This window comes from Canis aureus, chromosome 4, assembly GCF_053574225.1.
Source record: "Canis aureus isolate CA01 chromosome 4, VMU_Caureus_v.1.0, whole genome shotgun sequence".
Taxonomy (NCBI): Eukaryota; Metazoa; Chordata; class Mammalia; order Carnivora; family Canidae; genus Canis; species Canis aureus.
Genome location: NC_135614.1, coordinates 68846377 through 68874124, shown reverse-complemented (window position 1 = coordinate 68874124; position 27748 = coordinate 68846377). Strand labels below are relative to the sequence as shown.

The following is a 27748-nucleotide window of genomic DNA, read 5'->3' as shown; positions in this document are numbered from 1 at the left end:
CCACCATCCGACTCATCCCAGCCTTCCAGCTATTACTAATCAGGAAACTGGATCAGCATAAAACAGAAGTGGCAAACTGGCCACCCAAAAGCCAAACCCTGCCTGCAGATCCTAATGTTTTGTTACTTGATGTTATGTTGATTTGCTACAAAATGTTGACAGACTAGGGAATTCCCACATAAAAATCCAGATTTCCAGGGCATCTTTAAAAACTGAAAGATCTAGGGAGACTCCGTTGATATTCCTGCATGGCAACATATGCTGAAGCAGGGGGCAACTATTCCTTTTGGTAAGGGCATGTGTTCTGTCACCATTCCCAACCCTCCCTATGACGTGACAGCAGGCCTGCTTCATTCATTTGCATGACCTGCTTGAAGCCTAAAGGCCACCAGGTGTGTCATCCTGGCATGAATTCATTTAGAGATGCAGGACCAAATAACACCACAGCATGACAGAAGGCAAAGGACCTGGGTTTTGGAGTTGGGTACTTTGGATTTGAGCCCCAGCTGTGCCAAGTATTAGTGTATGATTTTAATGCATTCCTTAAATTTCCTAAATCTTTCCACAAATAATGTCATCTGCCTCCCTAGTAGTTGTAAGAATTAAATAAAATGTTTAGTGTATGGCTGACAAACTTGTTTTATAAAGGGCTTCTTAGGCTTCTGGGGCCATGCAGCCTCTGTCACAGCTACTCAACTCTGCCACTGTGGCATGAAAGTAGTCATAACACTGTGCAAACTAACGAATATGACTGTGTTCCAAAAAAACTTCATTTATAAAAACAGAGAACAGACCAGATTTAGCTGTCAGGCCATTATTTGTCAGCCCACAGGTTATTGCAAAATATATCTTATTGTGTCTGGTTTATCAGAGGCATTCAAAAAAATGGTAGCAGTTATTATTGATAATTTATATTTTTTCTATATCTTCTATTCATCAGTACAAAGTTGTTTTAACACTGGCCTCACTAAGTAAACCTAGTGGAGGCTACCTACAGCAATTTAAAAAATGGAATTCAGCTTATTCCTTGGTTAGGTAAAAAAGCAGATGGAAATATTCAGAGAATGGGTTCCCTATTGAATAGACTGGACTGTCCATTCACATTAGGTTGAATATCAGCTAATCTCCCAAAAGCAGTTTATCATCCCTGCCCAACAGTGGCATCTCTGACTCATAAAAAACAAATGAGTTGACTGGAATAGCTAATCTCTGAGCTTTTTTCCAGAGCTACAATGTTCATTTTAAGACATAAATTCTAGTTGCACTATTAACAAACTAGATAAGTGAGGCATTCAAATGTATTCAAGATGTGTTTAATTGAGCACCTTCTATGTGTCAGGAATTGTTCTAAGTACTAGGGATATGATAAAATGCAAGACAGGTAGAAGAGACATTGAAATGAATTATGGTCAAAAAATAATGTAAATATTTAGAACAGAAAATTTAAGGGCATCATAGAATTGGGTATTTAGATCCATACTGATCCATGCTGATCCATACTAAAGATATTTCAAATTTAGTATTTCCCAGCCGAAATGAACCCAGCAATGACACCTGGTTTATGATATCAATCTTAGATAATTTTATTTAAGTGAGCCATGGTGTAAACTTAGCTTAGTCCATCCTTTTTTGAGGGTGCAAATAATTTGCATGTTCACTGGCTCTTTCTTTCTTTCTTTCTTTTTCTTTCTTTCTTTTTCTTTTTCTTTCTTTCATTTCTTTTTTCTTTTCTTTCCTCCTCTTCTCTGCCAATTACTGATGAGATGTCCATTAAAATTACCATCCTTATAGATGGAATGGAAGTTGACTTCAGATGGAATCAAATTTCTCATTCCCAAATACTAATGCTGATTCTCAATAAAGACATAAGGGGAAAAAAGATTTTAGGAAACCATGTTTTATTTAAATTGACTTCACATAAGGGCTTTTTTTATTGTTTCTTTTTTTTTCTATAGTTTTTCCCCATTATTTGCTACTTAATATTTTCTTTCTCATATTCTGCATATGTGGAGTACCAGAATATTTGGAATAAGTAATAATGCTACCAATATTTTATTTCTATCTTTTGAAATAAGAGAATGTATAACTTTACAGATAAGTCAAACCTAAATTTCATTTGTTTTCAAGGATTAAGATGCTGATTCTTCCCCCAGTTCCAGTTCCAAAGATTAAAGGAATTGATCCAGATCTCCTCAAGGTACTAATAAATTATCTAAGAGATCAATAACACTAATCAAATGCTTCCTAAAGACCATTTGTCTTATGTAGAAAGCTTTTGCAAGCTATCTGTATCACATTTCACTTTTTAACCCCTCTGGAGAAAAGTGTTTCAAAGTAATATATCTTAAAATTATGAGAATGTTGGGCAGCCCTGGCGGACCAGCGGTTTAGCACCACCTTCAGCCCAGGGTGTGATCCTGGAGACCCGGGATCGAGTCCCACTTCAGGCTCCCTGCGTGGAGCCTGCTTCTCCATCTGCCTGTGTCTCTGCCTCTCTCTCTCTCTGTGCTTCTCATGAATAAATAAATAAAATCTTTAAGAAAAAATTATGAGAATGTCTTGTATATTTAAAAGTTCTAAAACATTTTTTTTAGGAAAAGTTCTACACTGTGTTTTTGATTATATGGTTTTGTTACTATTGTTCTTATTGCAACCATAAATTTAGTCTCTGAATGTTGTTTGTGTGAGTTTCTTTTCAGAGATTTCATTTTCTCTCTGTTTCCTAGGAAGGAAAATTAGAAGAGGTGAATACAATCTTAGCCATTCATGACAACTATAAACCTGAATTCTACAACGATGACTCTTGGGTTGAATTCATTGAGCTGGATATTGATGACCTAGATGAAAAGACCGAAGGATCAGATACAGACAGACTTCTAAGCAACGACCATGAGAAATCACTTAACATCCTTGGGGCAAAGGATGATGACTCTGGACGTACCAGCTGTTATGAACCTGACATTCTGGAGACTGATTTTAATGCCAGTGATGTGTGTGATGGTACTTCAGAGGTTGCTCAGCCACAGAGGTTAAAAGGGGAAGTAGATCTCTTGTGCCTTGACCAGAAGAATCAAAATAACTCACCTTCTACTGATACTACCCCTACCACTCAGCAGCCCAGCATTATCCTGGCGAAGGAAAACAAACCAAGACCACTTCTAATTAGTGGAACTGAGTCAACTCAGCAAGCTGCCCATACTCAGCTAAGCAACCCGAGTTCACTGGCAAACATTGACTTTTATGCCCAGGTAAGCGACATTACTCCAGCGGGGAGTGTAGTCCTTTCCCCAGGCCAAAAGAATAAGGCAGGGATATCTCCATGTGACATGCCTCCAGAAGTGGCCTCACTCTGCCAAGCCAACTTCATCATGGACAATGCCTACTTCTGTGAGGCAGATGCCAAAAAGTGCATCACTGTGGCCCCTCACGTCGAGGCTGAATCACGTGTAGAGCCAAGCTTTAACCAGGAAGACATTTACATCACCACAGAAAGCCTTACCACTACCGCTGGCCAGTCTGGGACAACTGAGAGGGCTGTGAGTTCTGAGATGCCTGTCCCAGACTATACCTCCATTCACATCATCCAGTCTCCGCGGGGCCTTGTGCTCAATGCGACTGCCTTGCCCTTGCCTGACAAAGAGTTTCTCTCATCATGTGGCTACGTGAGCACAGACCAACTGAACAAAATCATGCCGTAGCCTTTCTTTGGTTTCCCACGAGCTGCATATTTAATGGTGAAGCGTGGGCTAGGGCGTGAGTGCTTAAACCAAAATAATGTTTAAACCTTTTCGGGGGGGATGGGGGAGTGGATTCTAAATGCCTTTTCCTGAAATGTTGAAACATAATATTAAAAAAAAAAAAAAAAGAAAATAAGAAGGCCGAATCAGATGGATATTCCTATTGTGAATTGTAAATATTTTAAAGAATTGTCTCAAAGACTGTTTAGTGGCAGTGATTGTCTTGTTAATGTGGGTGTTAATTTTGTGATACTAAGTATTGAATGGCTGTTTTTAATGTATAGTAAATCATGCTTTTTGAAAAAGCGAAAAATCAGGTGGCTTTTGAAGTTCAGGAAAATGAAATGCAAATCAGCACAGGCTAATTTTTTTTTAATGATTGGGAACTAAAATTATAGGTAAGAAGGCAAAAAAGTAGTTTGGATATGTAAAACATTTATTTTGACATAAAATTTATAAAGATATTTTTAATAATTTACACTTCAAGCACGGCTATTTTATATCACACTACACACTGTGTACTGTAGTTCATGCAGACCCATCTAAAGAATGTAGCAACTACAGTCTAAAGCTAGTTTTACTGCTTTGGTCAGTACACCTAAAGAAAAACAAATTAACAAGTTAGTTTTTTACCAGGCCCTTTTTATACCTCCATTCTTAAACAATCCTAAAATGATTGTAGTTACCTGCATTACTGGAACAGGCTCACCTTATTTAAAAAAATTTTTTTAAATGTGTTCATTGAGAAAACTTTTAAGATGGATGTGCAGGTCAACTCATCATGAACCAAAACAACTCTTTCTTACCCACATTTTGGTTCATTGCAGAGAGCTCCACACAAGGAGAAGTAGGAAGGATAGCCAGTCAGTTTGGCAGGCTGCTTGGGTGCTACTGTGGCACGTACAGTGAGCTCTTTAAGGCAGGCCGACCACGAGAGGTAGGCCCCAGAAGCTCTGCAGTAGCATCTCTTCAGATACAACTTGACTTTATTACGTGGTTACCTAAGAAGGGAATAAAGTACAAGAAGCATTTTGTAAGTTGAAGCAGGTCGAAGTGAAGTTAACCAGATCATGGAATAAAAAGGTCAAGAAACAGGTTCTTGTTTCACAGCCAATAACCAGACACATATACCCACTACTCCTGGTAACAAGAAGCAGAAGAAACAAGATTTTTAAATCCCCACAGATAAGTCAAAATTATCCTAAACCCATAGCAGAAACTTTCTCCCTCACCAGACCCTTTCTTTGGTTTATTTAAAGTAGCAATGAAGACGTCTCCTCATTTTGTATTTCCCCTCTGAGTGGCTTGGCCTCAAAGCGGGTAGTCAGAAGAACAAGGGAGCCGAAGTAATGTATAAATTATTATCGTTCAATCCCTTGGTAACCTCAGCACCATTCTTAGGAGCGTTGGGATTGGTCCCCAAAAGGTTTGTCAAAGGAGAATCTCATCTCACTGAAGAATGCTTCTCACCTTAAGTATTTTTTTTTTTTTACATTTAATGAAACTTTAAAGTTCGCTGTAACTTAAATAGTATTTGCCATTTAGCTCAGACCTTTTTAGGAAACAGGCTTAATGGTTGGTAATTTTAAATTCCCTCTTTCTTGCAGGAAGGACAGTGAAAAGCTAGAACTGGGTGTTCCAAGTTCAATATGTTACTTTGTAATAGGTGTTTCATAGATTTTTCTGCTACCTTGCTGCTATGGTTTTCTCTAAGAGCTACATCATTTAGTTTCATATACAATTTCATCAGTGTAGAACCTAATTCAACTTAAAACTGTGTGCTTGGGAAAACTATCTTACTATTTCACAATAGGCTGACAACAATTTCTATAGCCAAAAATAGCTAAATACCTCAATCGGTCTCAGAATGTCATTTTGGTACTTTGCTGGCCACACAAGCCATTATTCACTAGTATGACTAGTTGTGTCCTGCAGTTTATATTTAACTTTCCTTATGTCTGTGGATTTTTTTCCTTCAAAGTTTAATAAATTTATTTTCTTGGATTCGCGGTAGCATGCTTCTGTTGTCAAACACCCACCTGAAGATCACCCTAAGCCAGACTGCATACTCTTCAGTTCTTCTCACTTGAAGGGGAGCTTAGCACAATTGGCTTAAACACATTGGCAATGGATGTGGAGATTTTTGCGATGTGCTGGCAGCTCCCCACCTCTCCTTTTTGAGGAAACGGGAGCCTAGCTCAAAAATATTATTCTGGCTTGCCTGGACTGTGCCTTTCTCCTCAGGCTGCAACACCCCATGGGCGGAGGCTTTTAGCACCATGTTTTGGATGCGTCCGAGCTTGCATGACACGGGCGGTGGGGGTGGTGAGGGGGAAAAAGTGGTGCTTGAACACTGTCTTTTAGCTTCATCTCTAGCTGGAGCTGTTGCTTGGGAGGAGGGAAAGCAGCTCCTCCTGTACCAGGCACACATTAGCAACAGTTGGTCAGACTGGCTACTTGCCATCATGGGAAGCACATAAGTCAGGCCTGTGTGTGGGAGACAGGGCGGGGTGGGGGCGAAGGGGTCCTGAGGGAGCGGTAAAGCCATGAATCAACAGTTCCTCCCCAGGACAGGTTCCAGGCAGGTTACCTAACAAATCACAGTCTCTTGTGCAGGCCCTAGGTCTGAGAAGCGAGAGTCTGTGAGGACACCGAGAAGCCCACAAGAACAAGTATTTATTGCTGCAGCAAGTTGAGTGCAAACTGCCACAACTCTTCATTACACTAGAGGGTTTACATTCAATATGGAAATAAAAATTCTCTACCTGCCGCATCTGCCCTTGGAGCAACTATTACCTGAAAGAACCATGGCTGAAGCCTCAGGGTTTCCTGATTTGGAAATAGGGTTTAGACCATCATCTCTCTTCTGTCACTAAGATATTGGAACACACACTGCCTTAACTTACAAAACCAGCAAAAGCTCACCACTTTAAGCACTAAACATTTCTTACAAATGCTTTACAAAAGTCAGCCTTGTGATATTACAGGCTTATCATTCATCTGAGGTGCTTCAAGGTATTAGGAGGGGCGGGGGAGGAGGGCCGGTTTACTTTTCCCTTGGATTAAAAGAGCACAACCCTTACTGATATGTTGAAGGTGGCCATACATGTGCTTCTGTACGTAAACTTCTCAGTGGTTCTACTACGACATACTAACACTGAGGTCTATTCACAAGGTATAGTATTTACATATTTACATAGTTTTACACCAAAATACTAAATGTTCATGTTCTCTCTGTGTAGGATAAGAAATGGGGGGAAAGTGCACATTACTTAAGTCCAAATGCTTTAGTTTAGAATCCAAGACTCTATATAATTTGCTCAGCCTTCTTTGCTAACTTAATATGTAAAGACTGTATAAAGGGTACAGCTTCTGAATAAGAATTTGACCTTTGGTTAACATTCAAGCCCTGTTCTTTGAAATCTAATAAGTATTATGCCAACTTTATTAACATAGGCAATTAACATCTCTACTCTTTGCTTATACCTCTTCCTGCACCTGAAAAGCTCCCAATTAACCAAACCTGCCTGTCAGAATTTTCCTCATCCTTCATGGCCCACCTCAAACGCCTTCTTTATATAGCCCCCGATTCCCTTCAGCTTAAGTGATCACTACCCCCTCTTAAACCATTTTTTAAAAAATATTTTATTTATTCATGAGAGACACAGAGAGAGAGGCAGAGAAATAGGCAGATGAAAGAAGCAGGCTCCATGCAGGGAGCCCGACGTGGGAATCGATCCCGGGACTCCAGGACATGCCCTGGGCCGAAGGCAGGTGCTAAACCACTGAGCCACCCAGGGATCCCCCCTCTAAAACCATTTTTAATGATGCTATAAGCATCAAAGTGTTATAAACACTCTGGTCATTAGCTCACCTAACAACCACATGAAATGGATTTACCAACATGTATTCTGGGGCATAACTGTTCTCTGAAATGTTCTTAAATGAGTAGTTCTGTGATCACATAAGTTTGGAAAACATTTCATACTACACTTTCCTTTGGGAGGGCCAGTGTGCCTCTTGACATTTTAAAGCTTCTACAACACGCAAACATATACACACACCTGTTTAAATTTAACACATCACTTCCTACTTTATTTAACAGCGAAAAATATAATGATGAAAGAGTGCCCATTATTGTATCTATTAACATTTGGGGAAAGCTGCTCTGAGAATTCATAGATCTAACATGAAATAAAGTTATAACAAATTTCAGATAAATGTGAATCTGAACAAAGCATCTTTCTGTGATGCCATTAAACTTTCTCCATAAAACTTCTTAAATAAAAGGCAAAGCAGCTATATCTTTGAAATAACCACAGATTCTTTGCAACTCAGATAACATTACTGCTTTTCACATATAGAATGACATTTCCTAAGAGCTCAGAGGTCGTGAACCTTTGTTGTCTGCTCTGTGACAATGACTCTATCTCCCTGAAACACTGCATTTCTCATCTCCTCAGTGGAAGACTGGAGGAGGAGGATGAACACGTGGGACTTACCAACATCAATAAATTTGCAGTCTCATTTGGTGTACCTAGTTTTGTCTGAAAGGTTTATGACACTAAGAAATTCTTGTATCACTCTCTGTGAAGAGGAGCATATTTTGCTGTAAAGCTACAGAATAATATGTATCTGTTATTACGTGAACAAAAATAATTCACGCTTTACTGCTGTCTGCTGAGTTAAAAAAAAAAATACCGAACAGAACTTCAAACATAATAGACTTTTGTACAGTAGTCCCAGGAAGCCATCTTTGTAGGATGTATAGGAAAGCAATTTTCTATTGATTTTTTTTAATTGTACATGAATTGTCCTGTGGGCATTAAGAGATTTTACTAGCATTTTCTGTAAGGATGAAATAATCTGTCATGAAATTGCATGCACTCTGGCTTTCCCAATATTACTGTGATCAAAAATCCAAAGTAGAAAAATTTGTATTGTTAGCTTTTTTTTCTTTTTTAATGGTACTGAATAAGAAAAATGATTTGCATAGTATTTTGACTTCATAAGACACTTTCATATATACTATTACATTTAAACATAACAAATCTGTGTTGTAGGCAACTCAAGATACTACTTTAAACATTTTACAGCCTTATAATTCCAGTGCACCATTGAGTCTACACAACCTTATAATGACATTTTTTTTATAATGAGTAGACACCATTTCTAGCTAACATTTATTAAAGCACTTATCATGTACCAGACACTGGTCAAAGCACTTAACGCACATGAATTTAGTTTAATCCTTACAACAATCCAATTAGGTAAATTCTATTATTCCAAGTTTACTGATGTGAAGACTGAGGCACTTAGTTTAATGAATTTTACCAAAGTGACAAAATTAAGAAATATTAGAGGGATGCTTGGGTGACTCAGCCAGTTCAGTGTCTGACTTTTGGTTTTGGCTCAGAACATGATCTCAGGATCATGGAATGGAGCCCCATGTCTGGCTCCTCAGTCAGCAGGGAATCCTTTTGGCATTCTTTCTCTCTCTCTCTCTCAGATAAATCAATCTTTAAAAAGAAAAGAAATACTAGAGCCAAGGTACAAACACATGCACTCTAGCTCCAGAGCCTAAACTTAGTGCTCACCTCCTTCCAGATGATAATTGTGTCCAGATTGGATGTACATAATGAGACAAAGGTCAGCCAACTACTAAGCACTTAGTAATCCAAGCAGATAGTTCACATTCAGAATTGCTAACCTTTACATAACACAGCATCATCCCTCCATGCCCTCAGGGATCACCATCTAGATTTAATATCTAGGGGAAAGTGAGATCAGAAAATGCTATTTCTGAGTCTTCCATATGACCATGGTGACTTCATCTTGGTGCCACTCCCCTTTCCTCCAAGTTTGCTGCTGGCCAGTGAATGCAACTGGACCACAGACGTACTTCTTTCACTAGTGATACCGTGGATTGAGGTAGGTCAAATTTATTGGTACTCTCTGGTCCCTCTGTTTACCAAAGCACCTCCAAACTAGGCTGTGCAGAGAGGTGTGATTCATGGTTCCCTTTTAGTCACTGAATGTGGGGGGTGTTAAGAGAGGACGCAAACTCCAAGCATTCCTACCCTGCCTATGAACTCAAAACTTCCAACTGACAAGCCCTCAGAAGATGATCACAGGCTGGTAGGTAAAATAAGAGGTTATGCAGGCCTCCTCAAGCCTAATCAATGTGTGGGCAGCACCTCTCCTGGGAGGCCAGGGATGGCATGTATCTGGGGGCCACTACAGGTAGGGCAGGGCCTCAGACACCATACCTGGCAGAGTGACATGGGAGAAAACTAACAGCCTGCCTTCCATGGAGCGAGTTGTGGCCTCTCCCTGGGCCTTGCTTTTCCCATTTGTTAAATGAGTGTTCTGGGCAGATAATCCGGAAGTGTGCTGTTTTAGTACAGTGACCACTAGCCAGCCATACATGCCTTATAAGCATAAAATACACACTGGATTTCTAAGACAGTACAAACAACAAGGAAAGAAAGAACATAAAATATCTCATTCATAAATTTTTATTTTGATTACATGTTAAAATGATAATATTTTGGACATACCGGGTTGTAAGAAATAGAGTACTAAAATTTTTTTTAAATTGTAATGAACTGGTGAGAATTACAACATTCCCAAGGAAATCTTATTTTATGGAGCATGTGAGCACATGGAAAAAGTAAACAAGGTTACTCTCATGTTACTCAATAGGGTTCCTCTCATGAACACGCCCAAGCTGTTACTTTCCCACCTTCCTTCCCAAAGCCACCACTTGGGAAGAAGAACCCAACTTTCCTCAAACCATTCAAGTGTGACAATCTCATTTCTTTAGGAAACTCTGCCCTGTTGCCCACAAAGGTTGGTCTCATACCCCTACCTCCACCTCCAATAACTAGGGAGACAATACAGGGTCAGTTACCTTCCTTCCCAGTCGAAAGGTAAAGACATGTCATCATCACAGTGTCAGTGAGAGGCAGAAGCAGTATTGTCCCTCCGTCTACAAAGCCAGCCTTCTTGCTGAACCATAATGCATCCGTCATGCCTCCCTGGCTCCAGGGACAAGCATATTCACAGATAATCATCTAGCAGCCAACATCATAAAGAGGTTTTAAGAACAGTTACTGTGTGCCTAATGTGCACCAGGGATTTTCTAGATGAAGAGGATGTAAGTGCAGCACAGGTTCTGCCCTCAAGATCACACCTGAGACAGGTTCAAACAGAAAGACCGCCATGGCACAGTGAGAAATCAGTGTTAGTGCTCTATGCAGAACTATAACAAAAGCACAAATAATCTGGGAAATAATCAGCCTAGAGCATTGGAGAAAGGTTTTGGTATAAGCTAAAGAAAAAAAAGGGATAGCTGTATCCTAGCTGTATCCTGCTTACATTTCTGCCTATTGGATGGCTTTTCTTCACTATTACCTTTCTAGGACACTCCTGATTGTGACTACAAATGTGGTTGGAGATAGTATAGCAAACAAAACCATTTGAACCGGATATGAATTTTTCCCTCCTTAGTCAACTGGTTATGAGAAATTGCCCATGAGATAGGGCACATGGGTGGCTCAGTCAGTTAAGTGATCAACTGTTGATTTTCACTCAGGTCATGATCTCAGGGTCGTGGGATCACGCTCCCCAGAGGACTCCACACCCAGCATGGAATCTGTTAGAGATTCTCTCTCTGCCCTGTTCACATGCTCTATAAATAAATAAATATATAAATAAATAAAATCTTAGAAAGAAGGGAGGGAGGGAGAGAAGAAAGAAAGAAAAGAAAGAAAGAAAGAAAGAAAGAAAGAAAGAAAGAAAGAAAGAAAGAAAGAAAGAAAGAAAGAAAGAAAGAAGAGAGAAAGAAAGAAAAGATTTGCCCATGAAAGCATACATGTAGTCTGAGAGACTGAGGGACAGGAATTGGGCAGGAACAGAAGTCATAGAAGTTTGAACCATCAGTTCATGCAAATTACGCTCCAACCCACTTTCAGACCACTTCCATTTGATGGTGCATTGCTTCTGCACACTTCCAAACCTAAAACATGATTGAACTAGTTAACACATAGTTCATGACTGGCAGTTTAGTTCCATGGCCATTTGATGAGCCATAGGCATTCAGACTCCACCAAGATCCAGTATCAAACCAGAAACTGTTTATCAAAAACTAGAGGACATGGTTTGCTCCCAAACCCTAGGCGTCTGTACTCGGATTCTCCTACTGGCACTATTCAGAAACTCCATACACCATCTCCATTTGCCACAGAAACTTTGGGTATTTTTAAATCTGCTGTAACTCCCAGTGGGCAGGGCTGTTTGTACAACATCCTGGAATTGCTGAAGTGCCGTTTCTCACTCTGGGCCCACTAAAATCCAGCAGCCTTACACAATACTAAATAAATGTTTCAGAACGGACATTCAAATGCAATACATGCTGTCTCCAAAATACAAAGGATCCTGTCAAGCATTTTAGGGTTCACGGTTCAAGGTGCAACAATGAGTTTTATATTTTCAAAGGGATAGTTTGACATATTCCAGACCATTGAACCCCACCCCCAAATGTCTTACTATTTTTAGACCATCCAGGCTAAAGGACAATACAAAGTGATATGGTAAGGGGCAGGTAAAAAGAATCTTTTCCTAACACACATTTTCATCCTGAAACTGTTCTTAGGCTTCTTGACACCATGAATGATTATTTGATGTCTTCATGTATCTTTTACTTCCTTCCGTTTGTCTTACCTCATTGGTTCTTTGTTTTAAGTTAAAACTCTTGGTTACAAGGAACAGAAATCAAAAGCTGGCTAAAAAAAAAAGAGAGAGAGAGAGAGAGAGAGACTTTATCTATAAAGGCAAAGTGGTGTCTCATAAAATCCAATAACAGGAATGAAGAGTCTCATGATGAACTGAAACAAGAAACTGAAAAGGTGTCAAAATCCTGAAAGAAATGTCACTCCATCATTGTTTCAGTCTCCCCCTCTCTGTGTCTCTTTCTCTTTCTTTCCCTCACTCCCTTGAAAATTTGAGTTTCTGTTCCCCAGTGCAATCAGAAGAAGGCAGCCTCCATCAGGTCCTTGATTAATATCACTTCTTTTCCAGCCAGCCAGAAAGAATAACGGAGGATGTTTGAATTTCCATTTTAGATATGAGGAGAATGGACTTTGCTCATTTTGAGTTAGGTTTCCATTTCTATCCATCCGTGTCAGGTTTTGTTTTGTTTAATTTTGTTTTGTTTTCTGAGAGGAAAGGGTCACATACCATAATCAGGGATGTTGAAATTTTCAGAGAAAGCAGGTTGGGTTGACATCAAACAAAACTATCTACTAGAATTATTATTTCTCAGTGAAAAAGTTTCTTTCATTCTAGATTTTCTTTTATTTTTTATTTTCCTCGCTGCCTTTTGGTATTAAACAAACATCTATGCCCAGCTTCTTTTAAGTTTACTACATTCTGAATTGACCTTTTGAGATTTACAGAAGGAATCTGTTTTTGGAAGAGCAAATGATTACTAGGGTCAACATATGGAAAGAGGAATTAGCCACTTGCCAAGTTTGGGCTACTGGTACTGGACCACCAGTCTAGAAGAAAACAGAATCCAGCCAGTTTTCTCTGGTGATGCAGTCAAAGGGCATTGATCAAAGCATGTTTTTGTTATTTACATCTGTTCAATTTTAGTTGACTGAAACATTTGATAAAATCGGTTTTTTTTCTGATTAACTTTCCAGAAGTTAAATTCTTTATTTAAGAACAACCTTAATTTATGTGGTTGAATTTACCACAGTAAATTCTTCACCTACCAAGTGTTCCACATCACTACTTAATGTGGCAAGAAGAAAGAGTTTCAAAAGGACTCATAACCCTTACAAAATCAGCATAGTGACACATAAAATCAAAGGAAAGGTTCGTGACTCTCAGCTAAATATTGAGTAGAAAATAAATATTTTGATAATTTGGGTGCATGTGAGGGAATTGGAGTGTTTTAGCTATCATCTCATCTTTGAAGAGCATATATTTGAGAGGTAAGATGCAATCACAGATGAGGAGGATGAAAAACTTAATCTGGCCTGTGGACTGACCAACACATCTTGGACATGCTGCCAAATCTGGACAGTTTGAATCTCTGAGTGCCCAGTGCAGTGGCTGATGCCAGGTAAGTCAGTGCTATGGGCAAGAACTCAGAAAATACAGTAAATGGGAATATTTTTACGATATTTTACCTGTATTTTTATTAACTATAAGTTCTTACTGCAATTAGACTAATTAAAAGCATAGATTAATGTATGTCTTGTAATTACTAACTTGAATATTTTCTTTCACCTGATTAAGTTGACTGAATTTTGTAGTCGTAAAAGTATGTAGTATTTTATAGTTAAAAGTTTACATTTTTAAAGTGACAAGTAAATATTAAGGCAAAGTTAACATGATCACATCTTACACATGAACATTAATTTCATTTGTTTACTGACTTTAGCCAAGCGTTTTCTACTTACTTATGACGTGCATAAAAGAGGAATTATGCTCCTATCAATGCTGAGACAGAGAACTTAATGAACTTGCCTAGAGCCACACAACTAGTTAGACTATCTGGTACTATACTCACATCTTCTCACAAAAGGTTGTGCCTTCTTTACTCATTTAAACTGTATGGACTTGTATGCTGAGACTGGAAAAATTACAACTATCCTAATAACAATAATCAAATGTGAAAGTGTACAGAAAATATGTGATATCTAAATGAATCATTAATTTCAAAAGAAAATACCAACCTACAGTGATTGCATTACAGTTACGGTTATTAAAAAGCATCAGTCCAAATATAGGCATAATAACATTGTATGGAATGTTTGGTCTCTATTGTGATTTTAAATTTACAGGTCTTCATTCCTTTTCTTTCTAACCAGAATATTCTAGATCTTATTAACAGTGTTACTGAAATAATGCTGATAGATAAAATAGATGGGGAAATTTGACTTTATTCTCTAGAGTAATTTAAATAGCAAAAGACTTCTTTAAAATTTAGATAGACCTTGATCTAGTGCATTTATGGAAATAGAGTGCTAACAAATTTTGCAGTTTCTTGTACTTTGTTGAACTCAGAGTCAATGTCTATTGTCTATGCTTTTCCAGTATCTTCTCTAAATCTTTACATTGGTAATGAGTTTTATCAAATTTATTTAGCTACAGTTATATATTCTTTCTCATGGGTCTGACTGACATTTGTGTTTTCTTTCTCTTTTTTCATCATTGTACTCCTCACATGTTGGTCTATTTTACTGCCCATTTCAAATAGTCACTCTGGGTTTTATTAACAATTTTAATTGTTAAAAAAAAAAAAAACCCTAGAAGAAAATGTTGGAAAAAACTTTCCCAGCGTGGTCTTGGCAATAATTTTTTGGATCTGACATCAAAAGCACAGGCAACAAAAGTAAAAATAGACAAGTGGGATTATAGCAAAATTAAAAGCTTCTGCATGGCAAAGAAAAAAATCAACAAAATGAAAAAGCAGCCTAAGGAATGGGAATAGGTATTTGCAAACCATGTATCTAATAAGAGGTTAATACTCTAAATATCTAAGGAACTCATACAGTAACAAAAATACAAATAACCCAATTAAAACATTGGCAGAGGGGGGTTTTCATGTCTATGTGGATTCTCCATACAAATGCCTATTAAATTTGGAAAAACAAACAAACAAACATGAGCAAATATCCTAAATAGATACTTCTCAAAAGAAGAAATTCAAATAGCTAACAGGTGCTTGAAAAAGTTCTCAACATCTTTCAACACCAGAGAAATGCAAATCAAAGCCACAATGAGATACCACCTCACACCTGCTAGGATGGCTATTAGTCAAAAGACAAATGATAACAAGTGTCGTAAGGATGTGGAGGAAAGAAACCCTTGTTCTTTTAGTGGGAATGTAAATTGGTGCAGCCAATATGGAAAACAGTATGGAGGTTCTCAAAATATTAAAAATAGAACTGCCATATGATCCAGCAATTCAACTTCTGTATTTGAAAGTTATTGAAATAGGATCACAGAGAGATCTGCCCTCCTATGTTCTTTGCAGAATTATTCACAGTAACCAAGCTATGAAAACAACCTAAATGTTCATTGATGGATGAAGGGCTAAAGAAAATGTGAGATATACACACATGCAGAGGACTATTATTCAACCTTAAAAACAAAGAAATCTGCCATTCGTATCAACATGGATGGAACTAAAAGAAATTATGCTAAGCAGGGATGCCTGGGTGGCTCAGTGTTTGAGCATCTGTCTTTGGCTCAGGTCATGATCCCTGGGTCCTGGGATCCTGCTTCTCCTGCCTATGTCTCTGCCTCTCTCTGTGTGTCTCTCATGAATAAATAAATAAAATCTTAAAAAAAAAAAAAAGAAATTACACTAAGCAAAAGACACAGAAGGAGACACAGAAGGAGAAATACCACATGATCTCCCTTATATATGCAATCTAAAATAGTGAAACTCACAAAAGCACGGAGACTAAGGGGTTGGGGAGAGGGGAAAACAGGCTGATATAAGCCAAAGGTACAAAGTTTCAGTTTTGCAAGAGGAATAATTTTTAGAGATCTAATGTACCACATAGTGATGATAGTTAATAATACTGTATTCCTTACTTGTCATTTGTTAAGATGATATATCTTGAATTATTTTTTTTTTATTATTCATTTATTATAGTCACACAGAGAGAGAGGGAGAGGCAGAGACACAGGCAGAGGGAGAAGCAGGCTCCATGCACCGGGAGCCTGATGTGGGATTCGATCCCGAGTCTCCAGGATCACGCCCTCGGCCAAAGGCAGGCGCTAAACCGCTGCGCCACCCAGGGATCCCATATATCTTGAATTAAATCTCTACCCTCCCATTCCTCACACACAAAATGGTAACTATGGAGAGATAATAGATATGTTAATTAGCTTGATTGTAGTGATCATTCCACAATGTATACGTATATCAAAACATCAATTTGTCTTAAATGAAACAATTTTGGGGGGCACCTGAGTGGCTCATTGGGTTAAGTGTCCCACCCTTGATTTTGGCTCAGGCCACAATCTCAGGGTCATGAGATCAAGCCCCGTGTTGAACCCTGCTTAAGATTCTCTCTTACCACATGAGAGACTCCTAACTCTGGGAAACAAACAAGGAGTGGTGAGAAAGGGAAGTGGGCGGGGGGTGGGGGTGACTGGGTGATGGGCACTGAGGGGGGCACTTGATGGGATGAGCACTGGGTGTTATACTGTATGTTGGCAAATTGAACTCCAATAAAAAAATAAAAATAAAAAATAAATTAAAAAAAAGATTCTCTCTTACCCTCTGCCTGTGCCCCTGCCCCACTCTCTCTCTCAAAAAAAAATTAAATGTATACAATTTTTATATATCAAATATGTCTCAGTAAAACAGTTAAAAAATAAGTTATTTCAAGGAATCTTGGTGAGATATGTGTTCCCCCGGAATGCAAATACCAGCTATTCTTGAGAAAGGATAGAAATGAACCAATGAAAAGAACTGAAAGTCCTGAAATTACAAATAATTCCTACCCCTTTATTTAATTCAAAACTATCTCCAGGGTCTTTTTGATACCCATACCCTCCATTTTCCTTTCTCTCTATAAATAGCAAGTCTATTTATTATCTCTTCCCTCCTTTTCCCTCTGTGGTTTGCTCGCTACCACCATTGCTATAACATCTGTATTCCTACTTCTTTTCTCCTCTAATATCCTTGAAGCCAGAAATACCTATGCAGTTTTCAGGTTTCTTCTCTCTCCTTCACATCTATTCCTTATTTTTTTCTCTGTCTCCTGCTGATTCTATAGCAGCCTTGGATTTCCTTCAGAAAATCTGAACTTTTGAGACAGAGACAGACCACTAGAGTTCCTTTTGTTCAGGAAATAATGGTTCAGAATGTATGGTATGTGACTGTCAAGAAAGCTACCTCTGGCTCTTGTATGTTTTTGTGATTGCTGCTGTTTCTTTTTCACCAGAGATATTTTATTTTCTTTGTCTTCTTTCTGTCTACATTCAGAATGATTAAAGATGCTTATAGTTACTGAAACACCAGTCTCTAGATGATTTCAATTTTACTATAAAAACAAGAGATGACAAGAGTTAACTAGAATGGTTAACTAGAATGCCTAAATTGTGGAATGCTTGATTATGCTTCCTGTTGAATATTACTAAATACCCTAGTCTACTACTCTGATGTCTCAAAAAGCATCAAGGTCTTTACCCGGGATTTCAATTCAAATTATGTTCCTCTATGTACATACATGTAAGTGGCCTACTAATCATATATATCCTGGACATCTTATAAATTATTGCTATTTATGACAATACTTAGTGGCTAATGGTGCAACTTTTCTAGATGGATATTTGGCAATATTTATCTTGAACCTTAGCAACATTCATAAATGGTGCAAAATTGGTGCAACTTTTCTAGATGGATATTTGGCAATATTTATCTTGAACCTTAGCAACATTCATAAACTTTCCCCAGCATTTGCACATCTAGGAATTATAGAACTAATCGAAAAAATATATAAAGAATGATGTGCCTAAAAGTCTATCACATATATTTTGTAAAAGTTAGAACATTATAACCCAACATTAGTTGGATATATTTTGATACACCCATAAAATAGGATGCCATGCATGCAACTATTAAAATTCATATACTTAAAGGATAGAAAATGCTCATAATAAGAGAAAAATAGAGTGTATAAAGCAATATAGACAATATAGTCTAAATTTGGTATAATATATGCATATACATATACACAAGTAGTTGTATATATTATATAACATGTATATGTTATATGGAAGATTTATGGTATATACATCAAAATGTTTATAATGGCTATCTCTGGCAAGTAGGAATATGGGTGTCTAAATTTTCTTATTTTTACTTTGATATAATTTCCTGCATTGTCTATAATCAAAATTTATTATTTTAGGGTCATAAAATAATATGTAGCATATTTTAAATTTCCTACTGAGATGTATTCCTATCATACACCTCTTTCTCCTAAAAACCAAAATGCAGGGAAATGATCTTGAGAGTTCCAGTTTGTGGCTTTTTCTCAATCAAGGTTTTCACATTTTGTTGTTCCAATTATTTTAACTTTCTTTGAAATCTTATATGCACAAACTTATTTGAAATATTGCCTTCACTCATATGATCAGTGCTTTGAAAGGGAAAACCCAAATTATTGCAGAATTTAGGATTTTTCCAGCAATTTCAATTATTGCGATTGCTCAGATCATTGGCACACAAATCTATAATTATTCACAATAGATGAAATATTTGTAAAATGAAAATGCCATCTATAGGCCTGCCCAGGAATGTGACTTGGAAGTCTCTGAAATACCCATTAAACTATCCTCTTAGTAATATCCTCACTTCCACTACTTTAGTTCAGGCTCTGATTATCTCATGCCTTAGTCTCCTAAATCATTCCCCAGTTTGCATCATATTAGGAAAGCTACCTTTCCTCTAATTTGAAAAGGATCATTTCGGGATGCCTGGGTGGTTCAGCGGTTGAGCTTCTGCCTTTGGCTCAGGGCTCAGGGCATGATCCCTGTCCAGGGATCGAGTCCCACATCGGGCTTTATGTGGGGAGCCTTTCTCTCTCTCTCTCTCTCTCTCTCTCTCATTAATAAATAAAATCTTTTTAAAAAAGCATCATTTCTGGAAAATGGCAATAAATGAGGGGAAAAAAATAGCCAAACTTCTTTCCATGACAGATACGTTACACTCTCTCATGTTTCAAATAAGAGCAATAGACTCAGACTTTGCTGCTTGAAATATCACTCCAAACCTTGGTGGTTTAAAACAACAATCATTTATTAGCTGGCAGGTTTGGTGGGATTGGCCATTTGGGCTGGGCCCAGCTGGACAGTTTTTCTGCTTGTCTCAGCTAAGGCTTATTCACTCATCAACTGTCAGCAAGGCTGGGGCTGGGTGGTCTAGGATGGACACACCTGTTGGGCACTTGGTAGGCTGTCGGCCAGAGAGGCTCTTCCATATGGCCTCTACAACAGGGTAGTTCAGGCTTGCTTATATGGTAGGAGTAAAAAAAAAAAAAAAAGAGAGAGAGAGAGAGAGAAAGTTGCAAAACCTCCTGAGGACTAGGCTCAAAATCTCACAATATCCCTTCTGCACTGTCACAAGGTTGATCTAAATTCAAGGGAAGAAGAAACAGACCCACTTTTTGAGGGCAGGAGCTAAAATGAATCTTTGGCCATCTTTCATCTACCATACTAAGTGATGAGCCTTACTAATATACATTAAAAAGTAAGGAAGTGTCAAATAACAAAACAAAAAAATTTAGTAATGGATTTGATGTTCTTTATTCAAGAAGAAACAATCCATGGATTGGGGGAGTACAATGTCTCCCAAGCAGTGAAACACTCTTCCCAAGGTATTTTGGGCAAGCTCAGGTTTTATAGAGCCTTAGAAGAAACAACATGGAAGCAACACAGGATTGGCCAGGAGGTCAGAGATTTCCTTATAAGGCCAGCAGGTCCCATTTTTCTAGAGTAAGGTAAGCCAGCTAAAGCTGAGTTGGAGGACTCTGTATGTTAGGTTTCCTCTACAGATGTTTCTTGTAAGAGCAGGCTGAATTAGGTTTACATTTGTGACATGAGCTGTGCCCCTAGGGCAGTCTCCATTTTGTGGGTCTCAATATATAAATTAACTTTATTTGAAGCAAAGAAAGTCACACTCTTAGCTACACAATCATACTCCAATGGTGACCCAACAGTTACTCATTAACTCTTTTTTTTTTTAAGATTTTATTTATTTATTCATGAGAGACACAGAGAGACAGAGGCATAGGCAGAGGGAGAACCAGGACTAGGCTCAAAATCTCACAATATCCCTTCTGCACTGTCACAAGGTTGATCTAAATTCAAGGGAAGAAGAAACAGACCCTGATGCAGAACTCGATCCCAGGATCCCAGGATCGTGACCTGAGCCAAAGGCAGATGCTCAACCACTGAGACACCCAGGTGCCCTCATTAACTCTTATGTTTTCTCAGAAGCATTCATCTGGTGATCCCTCTCCTCTAATCATCCCTCCCTATGCCTGTGATTCTGATGCTCTTTTTCTATGTTCAGCCTTTTACTTCCTGACACAGTCTAAGGGTTCTGATTGGTTGGGTAGCCTCAATCCATATAGAACGCACCAATCAGGCAGATCACGCTAGGCCACCTTCATATGGCACTGGCTGCTTAAAGATTTCTGATTCTCAAAGAGGAGGGACTCAGCAAGAACTCTTTGTGGAGAGAAAGCCAGAATCTCCTATTGATATTATGCTTTCACTTATTCAGCCAGAACAATTCTAACCCATCCTTCTAAACTAGGTTGAAACCTACCAGAACTCTATTCATTGTAAAAGCTTCCCAATATCCATTGGCAAAATCAGTGTCTTCCTCCACCGTGGTCTTGGGGTTATCTCAATTTGTGGACTAGTTACATTTAATAGTAATATAGTGGACAGAGTGCTGGGAAGGGTGAGGAAGGTTGTAGAAACATTTCTGGTAGGTAAAATGGGCTCAGATTGATATTTTCTGGAAGGTTGCCTCTTGGGGAGTTTACCTTTAAAGGCCTAAAAGTAGAGTATTGACTTAGCCTCATAGTTTTTGAAATGCTGACAGAAGGCAAGTCCTATTACACTGTTGAATGAAACAATGAGGCCACTGGACTGAGGAGGCCTAAGATTTGTTTCCCTCTCTCTTTTTATCCCCTTCCCATAACATTCATCTATTTTATTCCTAATTTCCACATGAGTGAAATCGTATAGTATTTGTCTTTCTCTGACTGACTCGTTTCACTTAGCATAACACCCTCTAGCCCTCCCTCCATCCACGTCGTTGCAAATGGCAAGATCTCATTCTTTCTGATGGCTAAGTAATATTCCATTGTGTATAAATACCACCTCTTCTTAATCCATTCATCAATGGGCACAGGCTCTTTCCATTGTTTAGCTATTGCTGATAATGCTGCTATAAACATCAGGGTGCAGATATTCCTTCAGTCTGTATTTCTGTATCCTTTGGGTAAATACCTGGTAGTATAATTGCTAGGTCATAGGGTAGTTCTATTTTTAACTTTTTAGGAACCTCCATACTGTTTTCTAGACTGTTGCAAATAGGCATTTATTTGGGCAACGAAGGAGACACAGAGTCAGGTAGAAACCTGAGTTGCTGTCTGTGGAAGTGGGGTTATAAAGGCTAAAGGTTACAAGTGTAGCTCTTAATCAGGCCCTTTATGAAAAACAGAGACTGAAAGCAGGTAAACGGGGATTGGCTGAGTTAATATGTTAGTCAAATTGCATTGGCTCCTTTCAAAGCGAAGAATGCAAATGATTGAGGTGTCATGGTGAGGAGCGAGTTAAGCCTATGCTGAGGGTTTGCAGCTGGCAAAATCTCATGGTTCCTCCAAAGAGGAGGTGCATAAATTTCTCCTCCCTTACCATCCCACCTCTAACCCCATTTTAAAAGAGACTCTCTTAGCTAGGCTTGCGCTAGGCTTGCTTGCTCTATTTTGAAATCTCCTTTGACATACTCAGTAGAGTAGCTTTGCTAGAGTCAGAAAACTCCTCTTTAAAAAGTTAATATTGTTGAGGGGGAAAAATTTTCCCTTCTACTTTTCAAGGTTATGTGGTCTGGTTAAATTGACATGAATAACAGAGAAAAGCTATTTAAATTAGGTTTGTAGGTACCAGAGCCCTGAAAAAGGCAGCCAGACAATTGAGGCTTATAGACCTTATAGGGGCCTGGGCCTTCAAAGTGGGGAAAAGGCAATTTATGAGGTGAAAAGAAATGTTTGTTAATCAGGGGTAGCCCTGTCAAGTGGTTAAGTCTCTCCAAGGAAGTTATCACTGGTAAAAGCTTTCTTCCTGGTACAGGCCCCCTCTCTGATGTAAAGTTACCCTTACAAAAGTAGGGCAACTTCTGTTTTCAGAACTTTTCCTGTGTCTATGGTTTCCTAAAATAATCAGCTCAGAATAACCCATATGCTGAAGAATACTATGCATAGCATAATACCTTATGTTATTGCAACTTTTATCAGGACTTTTGGGTAGACCTCTGTCTCCGCTATATTCTGATTATTTGGCCCTATTTAAAAGTTTATCGAGCAATGTTTAAACTTGCTCAATGATTTCAAAATTACAATGGGGGGAGGGGCAAGATGGCGGAAGAGTAGGGTCTCCAAATCACCTGTCCCCACCAAATTACCTAGAAAACCTTCAAATTATCCTGAAAATCTATGAATTCGGCCGGAGAACTAAAGAGAGAACACCTGGAATGCTACAGTGAGAAGAGTTCGCTCTTCTATCAAGGTAGGAAGACGGGGAAAAAAGAAATAAAGAAACAAAGGCCTCCAAGGGGGAGGGGCCCCGCGAGGAGCCGGGCTGAGGCCGGGGCGAGTGTCCCCAGGACAGGAGAGCCCCGTCCCGGAGGAGCAGGAGCTGCACCGACCTTCCCGGGGGGAAAGGGGCTCGCAGGGAGTTGGAGCAGGACCCAGGAGGGCGGGGATGCCCTCGGGCTCCCGGGGACACTAACAGCAACTGCGCGCCCAGGAGAGTGCGCCGAGCTCCCTAAGGGCTGCAGCGCGCACGGCGGGACCCGGAGCAGCTCGGAGGGGGGAGGGCGGAGGAAAAGACTCCGTGCGGAGGGGACTGCGCTGCCGGGAGCAGCTCGGAGGGGCTCGGGCAGAGGAAGAGGCTCCATGCGGAGGGGGCTGTGCGGTTCCAGGAGCAGCTCAGAGGGGCTCGGGCGGCGGCTCCGCGGAGGGGGCTGCACAGCGGGGAGCGCGAATCCACGAGCGCAGGCCGGGAGCACAGGGCGCCGGGACACAGCCCAGGATCCGGCCTCCCCCGGGACAGGCAGAGGCCGGGAGGGCCCAGGACAGCGAGGACGCTCCTGCCCCGAGCTGAGCAGATCAGCGGCCCCGCCCCGGAGCCTCCAGGCCCCTGCAGACGGAGAGCTCCGTAGTTACTGCGGGGGCTGAATCCAGGGCTCCAGAGCTGGCCCCGCCACTGCGGTTGTTCCTCCTGGGGCCTCACGGGATAAACAACCCCCACTGAGCCCTGCACCAGGCAGAGGGCAGAGCAGCTCCCCCAAGTGCTAACACCTGAAAATCAGCACAACAGGCCCCTCCCCCAGAAGACCAGCTAGACTGACTGAAAACTTCCAGGGGAAGCCAAGGGACTTAAAGTACACAGAATCAGAAGATACTCCGCCGTGGTTTTTTGTTTTGTTTTGTTTTGTTTTGCTTTTTGATTTATTTCCTTCCCCCGCCCTTTTTTTTCCTTTTTTTCTTTTTTGTTCTCTTTTTCTTCTTTTTTTCTTTTTTTCTTCCTTTTTTTTCTCTCTTTTCTTTCCTTCTTTCTCTCCTCTCTTTTTCTCCTTTTCCCAATACAACTTGGTTTTGGCCGCTCTGCACTGAGCAAAATGACTAGAAGGAAAACCTCACCTCAAAAGAAAGAATCAGAAACAGTCCTCTCTCCCACAGAGTTACAAAATCTGGATTACAATTCAGTGTCAGAAAGACAATTCAGAAGCACTATTATACAGCTACTGGTGGCTCTAGAAAAAAGCATAAAGGACTCAAGAGACTTCATGACTGCAGAATTTAGAGCTAATCAGGCAGAAATTAAAAATCAATTGAATGAGATGCAATCCAAACTAGAAGTCCTAACGATGAGGGTTAATGAGGTGGAAGAACGAGTGAGTGACACAGAAGACAAGTTGATGGCAAACAGGGAAACTGAGGAAAAAAGAGACAAACAATTAAAAGACCATGAAGATAGATTAAGGGAAATAAACGACAGCCTGAGGAAGAAAAACCTACATTTAATTGGTGTTCCCGAGGGCGCCGAAACGGACAGAGGGCCAGAATATGTATTTGAACAAATTCTAGCTGAAAACTTTCCTAATCTGGGAAGGGAAACAGGCATTCAGATCCAGGAAATAGAGAGATCCCCCCCTAAAATCAATAAAAACCGTTCAACACCTCGACATTTAATAGTGAAGCTTGCAAATTCCAAAGATAAAGAGAAGATCCTTAAAGCAGCAAGAGACAAGAAATCCCTGACTTTTATGGGGAGGAGTATTAGGGTAACAGCAGACCTCTCCACAGAGACCTGGCAGGCCAGAAAGGGCTGGCAGGATATATTCAGGGTCCTAAATGAGAAGAACATGCAACCAAGAATACTTTATCCAGCAAGGCTCTCATTCAAAATGGAAGGAGAGATAAAGAGCTTCCAAGACAGGCAGCAACTGAAAGAATATGTGACCTCCAAACCAGCTCTGCAAGAAATTTTAAGGGGGACTCTTAAAATTCCCCTTTAAGAAGAAGTTCAGTGGAACAATCCACAAAAACAAGGACTGAATAGATAGCATGATGACACTAAACTCATATCTCTCAATAGTAACTCTGAACATGAACGGGCTTAATGACCCCATCAAAAGGCGCAGGGTTTCAGACTGGGTAAAAAAGCAGGACCCATCTATTTGCTGTCTACAAGAGACTCATTTTAGACAGAAGGACACCTACAGCCTGAAAATAAAAGGTTGGAGAACCATTTACCATTCAAATGGTCCTCAAAAGAAAGCAGGGGTAGCCATCCTTATATCAGATAAACTAAAATTTACCCCGAAGACTGTAGTGAGAGATGAAGAGGGACACTATCTCATACTTAAAGGATCTATCCAACAAGAGGACTTAACAATCCTCAATATATATGCCCCGAATGTGGGAGCTGCCAAATATTTAAACCAATTAATAACCAAAGTGAAGAAATACTTAGATAATAATACACTTATACTTGGTGACTTCAATCTAGCTCTTTCTACCCTCGATAGGTCTTCTAAGCACAACATCTCCAAAGAAACGAGAGTTTTAAATGATACACTGGACCAGATGGATTTCACAGATATCTACAGAACTTTACATCCAAACTCAACTGAATACACATTCTTCTCTCAAGTGCACATGGAACTTTCTCCAGAATAGACCACATACTGGGTCACAAATCGGGTCTGAACCGATACCAAAAGATTAGGATCGTCCCCTGCATATTCTCAGACCATAATGCCTTGAAATTAGAACTAAATCACAACAAGAAGTTTGGAAGGACCTCAAACACGTGGAGGTTAAGGACCATCCTGCTAAAAGATGAAAGGGTCAACCAGGAAATTAAGGAAGAATTAAAAAGATTCATGGAAACTAATGAGAATGAAGATACAACCGTTCAAAAACTTCGGGATGCAGCAAAAGCAGTCCTAAGGGGGAAATACATCGCAATACAAGCATCCATTCAAAAACTGGAAAGAACTCAAATACAAAAGGTAACCTTACACATAAAGGAGCTAGAGAAAAAACAGCAAATAGATCCTACACCCAGAAGAAGGGAGTTAATAAAGATTCGAGCAGAACTCAACGAAATCGAGACCAGAAGAACTGTGGAACAGATCAACAGAACCAGGAGTTGGTTCTTTGAAAGAATTAATAAGATAGATAAACCATTAGCCAGCCTTATTAAAAAGAAGAGAGAGAAGACTCAAATTAATAAAATCATGAATGAGAAAGGAGAGATCACTACCAACAACAAGGAAATACAATTTTAAAAACATATTATGAACAGCTATACGCCAATAAATTAGGCAATCTAGAAGAAATGGACGCATTCCTGGAAAGCCACAAACTACCAAAACTGGAACAGGAAGAAATAGAAAACCTGAACAGGCCAATAACCAGGGAGGAAATTGAAGCAGTCATCAAAAACCTCCCAAGACACAAGAGTCCAGGGCCAGATGGCTTCCCAAGGGAATTCTATCAAACGTTTAAAGAAGAAACCATACCTATTCTCCTAAAGCTGTTTGGAAAGATAGAAAGAGATGGAGTACTTCCAAATTCGTTCTATGAGGCCAGCATCACCTTAATTCCAAAACCAGACAAAGACCCAACCAAAAAGGAGAATTACAGACCAATATCCCTGATGAACATGGATGCAAAAATTCTCAACAAGATACTGGCCAATAGGATCCAACAGCACATTAAGAAAATTTTCACCATGACCAAGTAGGATTTATCCCCGGGACACAAGGCTGGTTCAACACTCGTAAAACAATCAATGTGATTCATCATCTCAGCAAGAGAAAAACCAAGAACCATATGATCCTCTCATTAGATGCAGAGAAAACATTTGACAAAATACAGCATCCATTTCTGATCAAAACTCTTCAAAGTGTAGGGATAGAGGGAACATTCCTCGACATCTTAAAAGCCATCTACGAAAAGCCCACAGCAAATATCATTCTCAATGGGGAAGCACTGGGAGCCTTTCCCCTAAGATCAGGAACAAGACAGGGATGTCCACTCTCACCACTGCTGTTCAACATAGTACTGGAAGTCCTAGCCTCAGCAATCAGACAACAAAAAGACATTAAAGGCATTCAAATTGGCAAAGAAGAAGTCAAACTCTCCCTTTTCGCCGATGACATGATACTCTACATAGAAAACCCAAAAGTCTCCACCCCAAGATTGCTAGAACTCATACAGCAATTCGGTAGCGTGGCAGGATACAAAATCAATGCCCAGAAATCAGTGGCATTTCTATACACTAACAATGAGACTGAAGAAAGAGAAATTAAGGAGTCAATCCCATTTACAATTGCACCCAAAAGCATAAGATACCTAGGAATAAACCTAACCAAAGATGTAAAGGATCTATACCCTCAAAACTATAGAACACTTCTGAAAGAAATGGAGGAAGACACAAAGAGATGGAAAAATATTCCATGCTCATGGATTGGCAGAATTAATATTGTGAAAATGTCAATGTTACCCAGGGCAATATACACGTTTAATGCAATCCCTATCAAAATACCATGGACTTTCTTCAGAGAGTTAGAACAAATTATTTTAAGATTTGTGTGGAATCAGAAAAGACCCCGAATAGCCAGGGGAATTTTAAAAAAGAAAACCATATCTGGGGGGCATCAC

The 27748-nt window shown here is 39.5% G+C and overlaps 1 protein-coding gene and 1 long non-coding RNA gene across 9 annotated transcripts in view; one reads left to right on the top strand and one right to left on the bottom strand.

Moving 5' to 3' along the window:
* The window catches only part of GHR (growth hormone receptor), a 272010-nt gene extending 266269 nt beyond the window's left edge, over positions 1–5741 (top strand). For all 8 annotated transcript variants that reach the window (XM_077896086.1, XM_077896083.1, XM_077896081.1 and 5 more), the window contains 2 exons: positions 2128–2197; positions 2727–5741. In XM_077896086.1, coding sequence (XP_077752212.1) covers positions 2128–2197; positions 2727–3698 — 1042 coding nt within the window. In that variant the 3' untranslated portion in view covers positions 3699–5741. The remainder of the gene's footprint in view (positions 1–2127; positions 2198–2726) is intronic.
* Positions 1–27748, bottom strand: part of LOC144312925 (uncharacterized) — a 57594-nt gene that overhangs the window by 19219 nt on the left and 10627 nt on the right. The gene's annotated exons all lie outside the window — the stretch shown is intronic.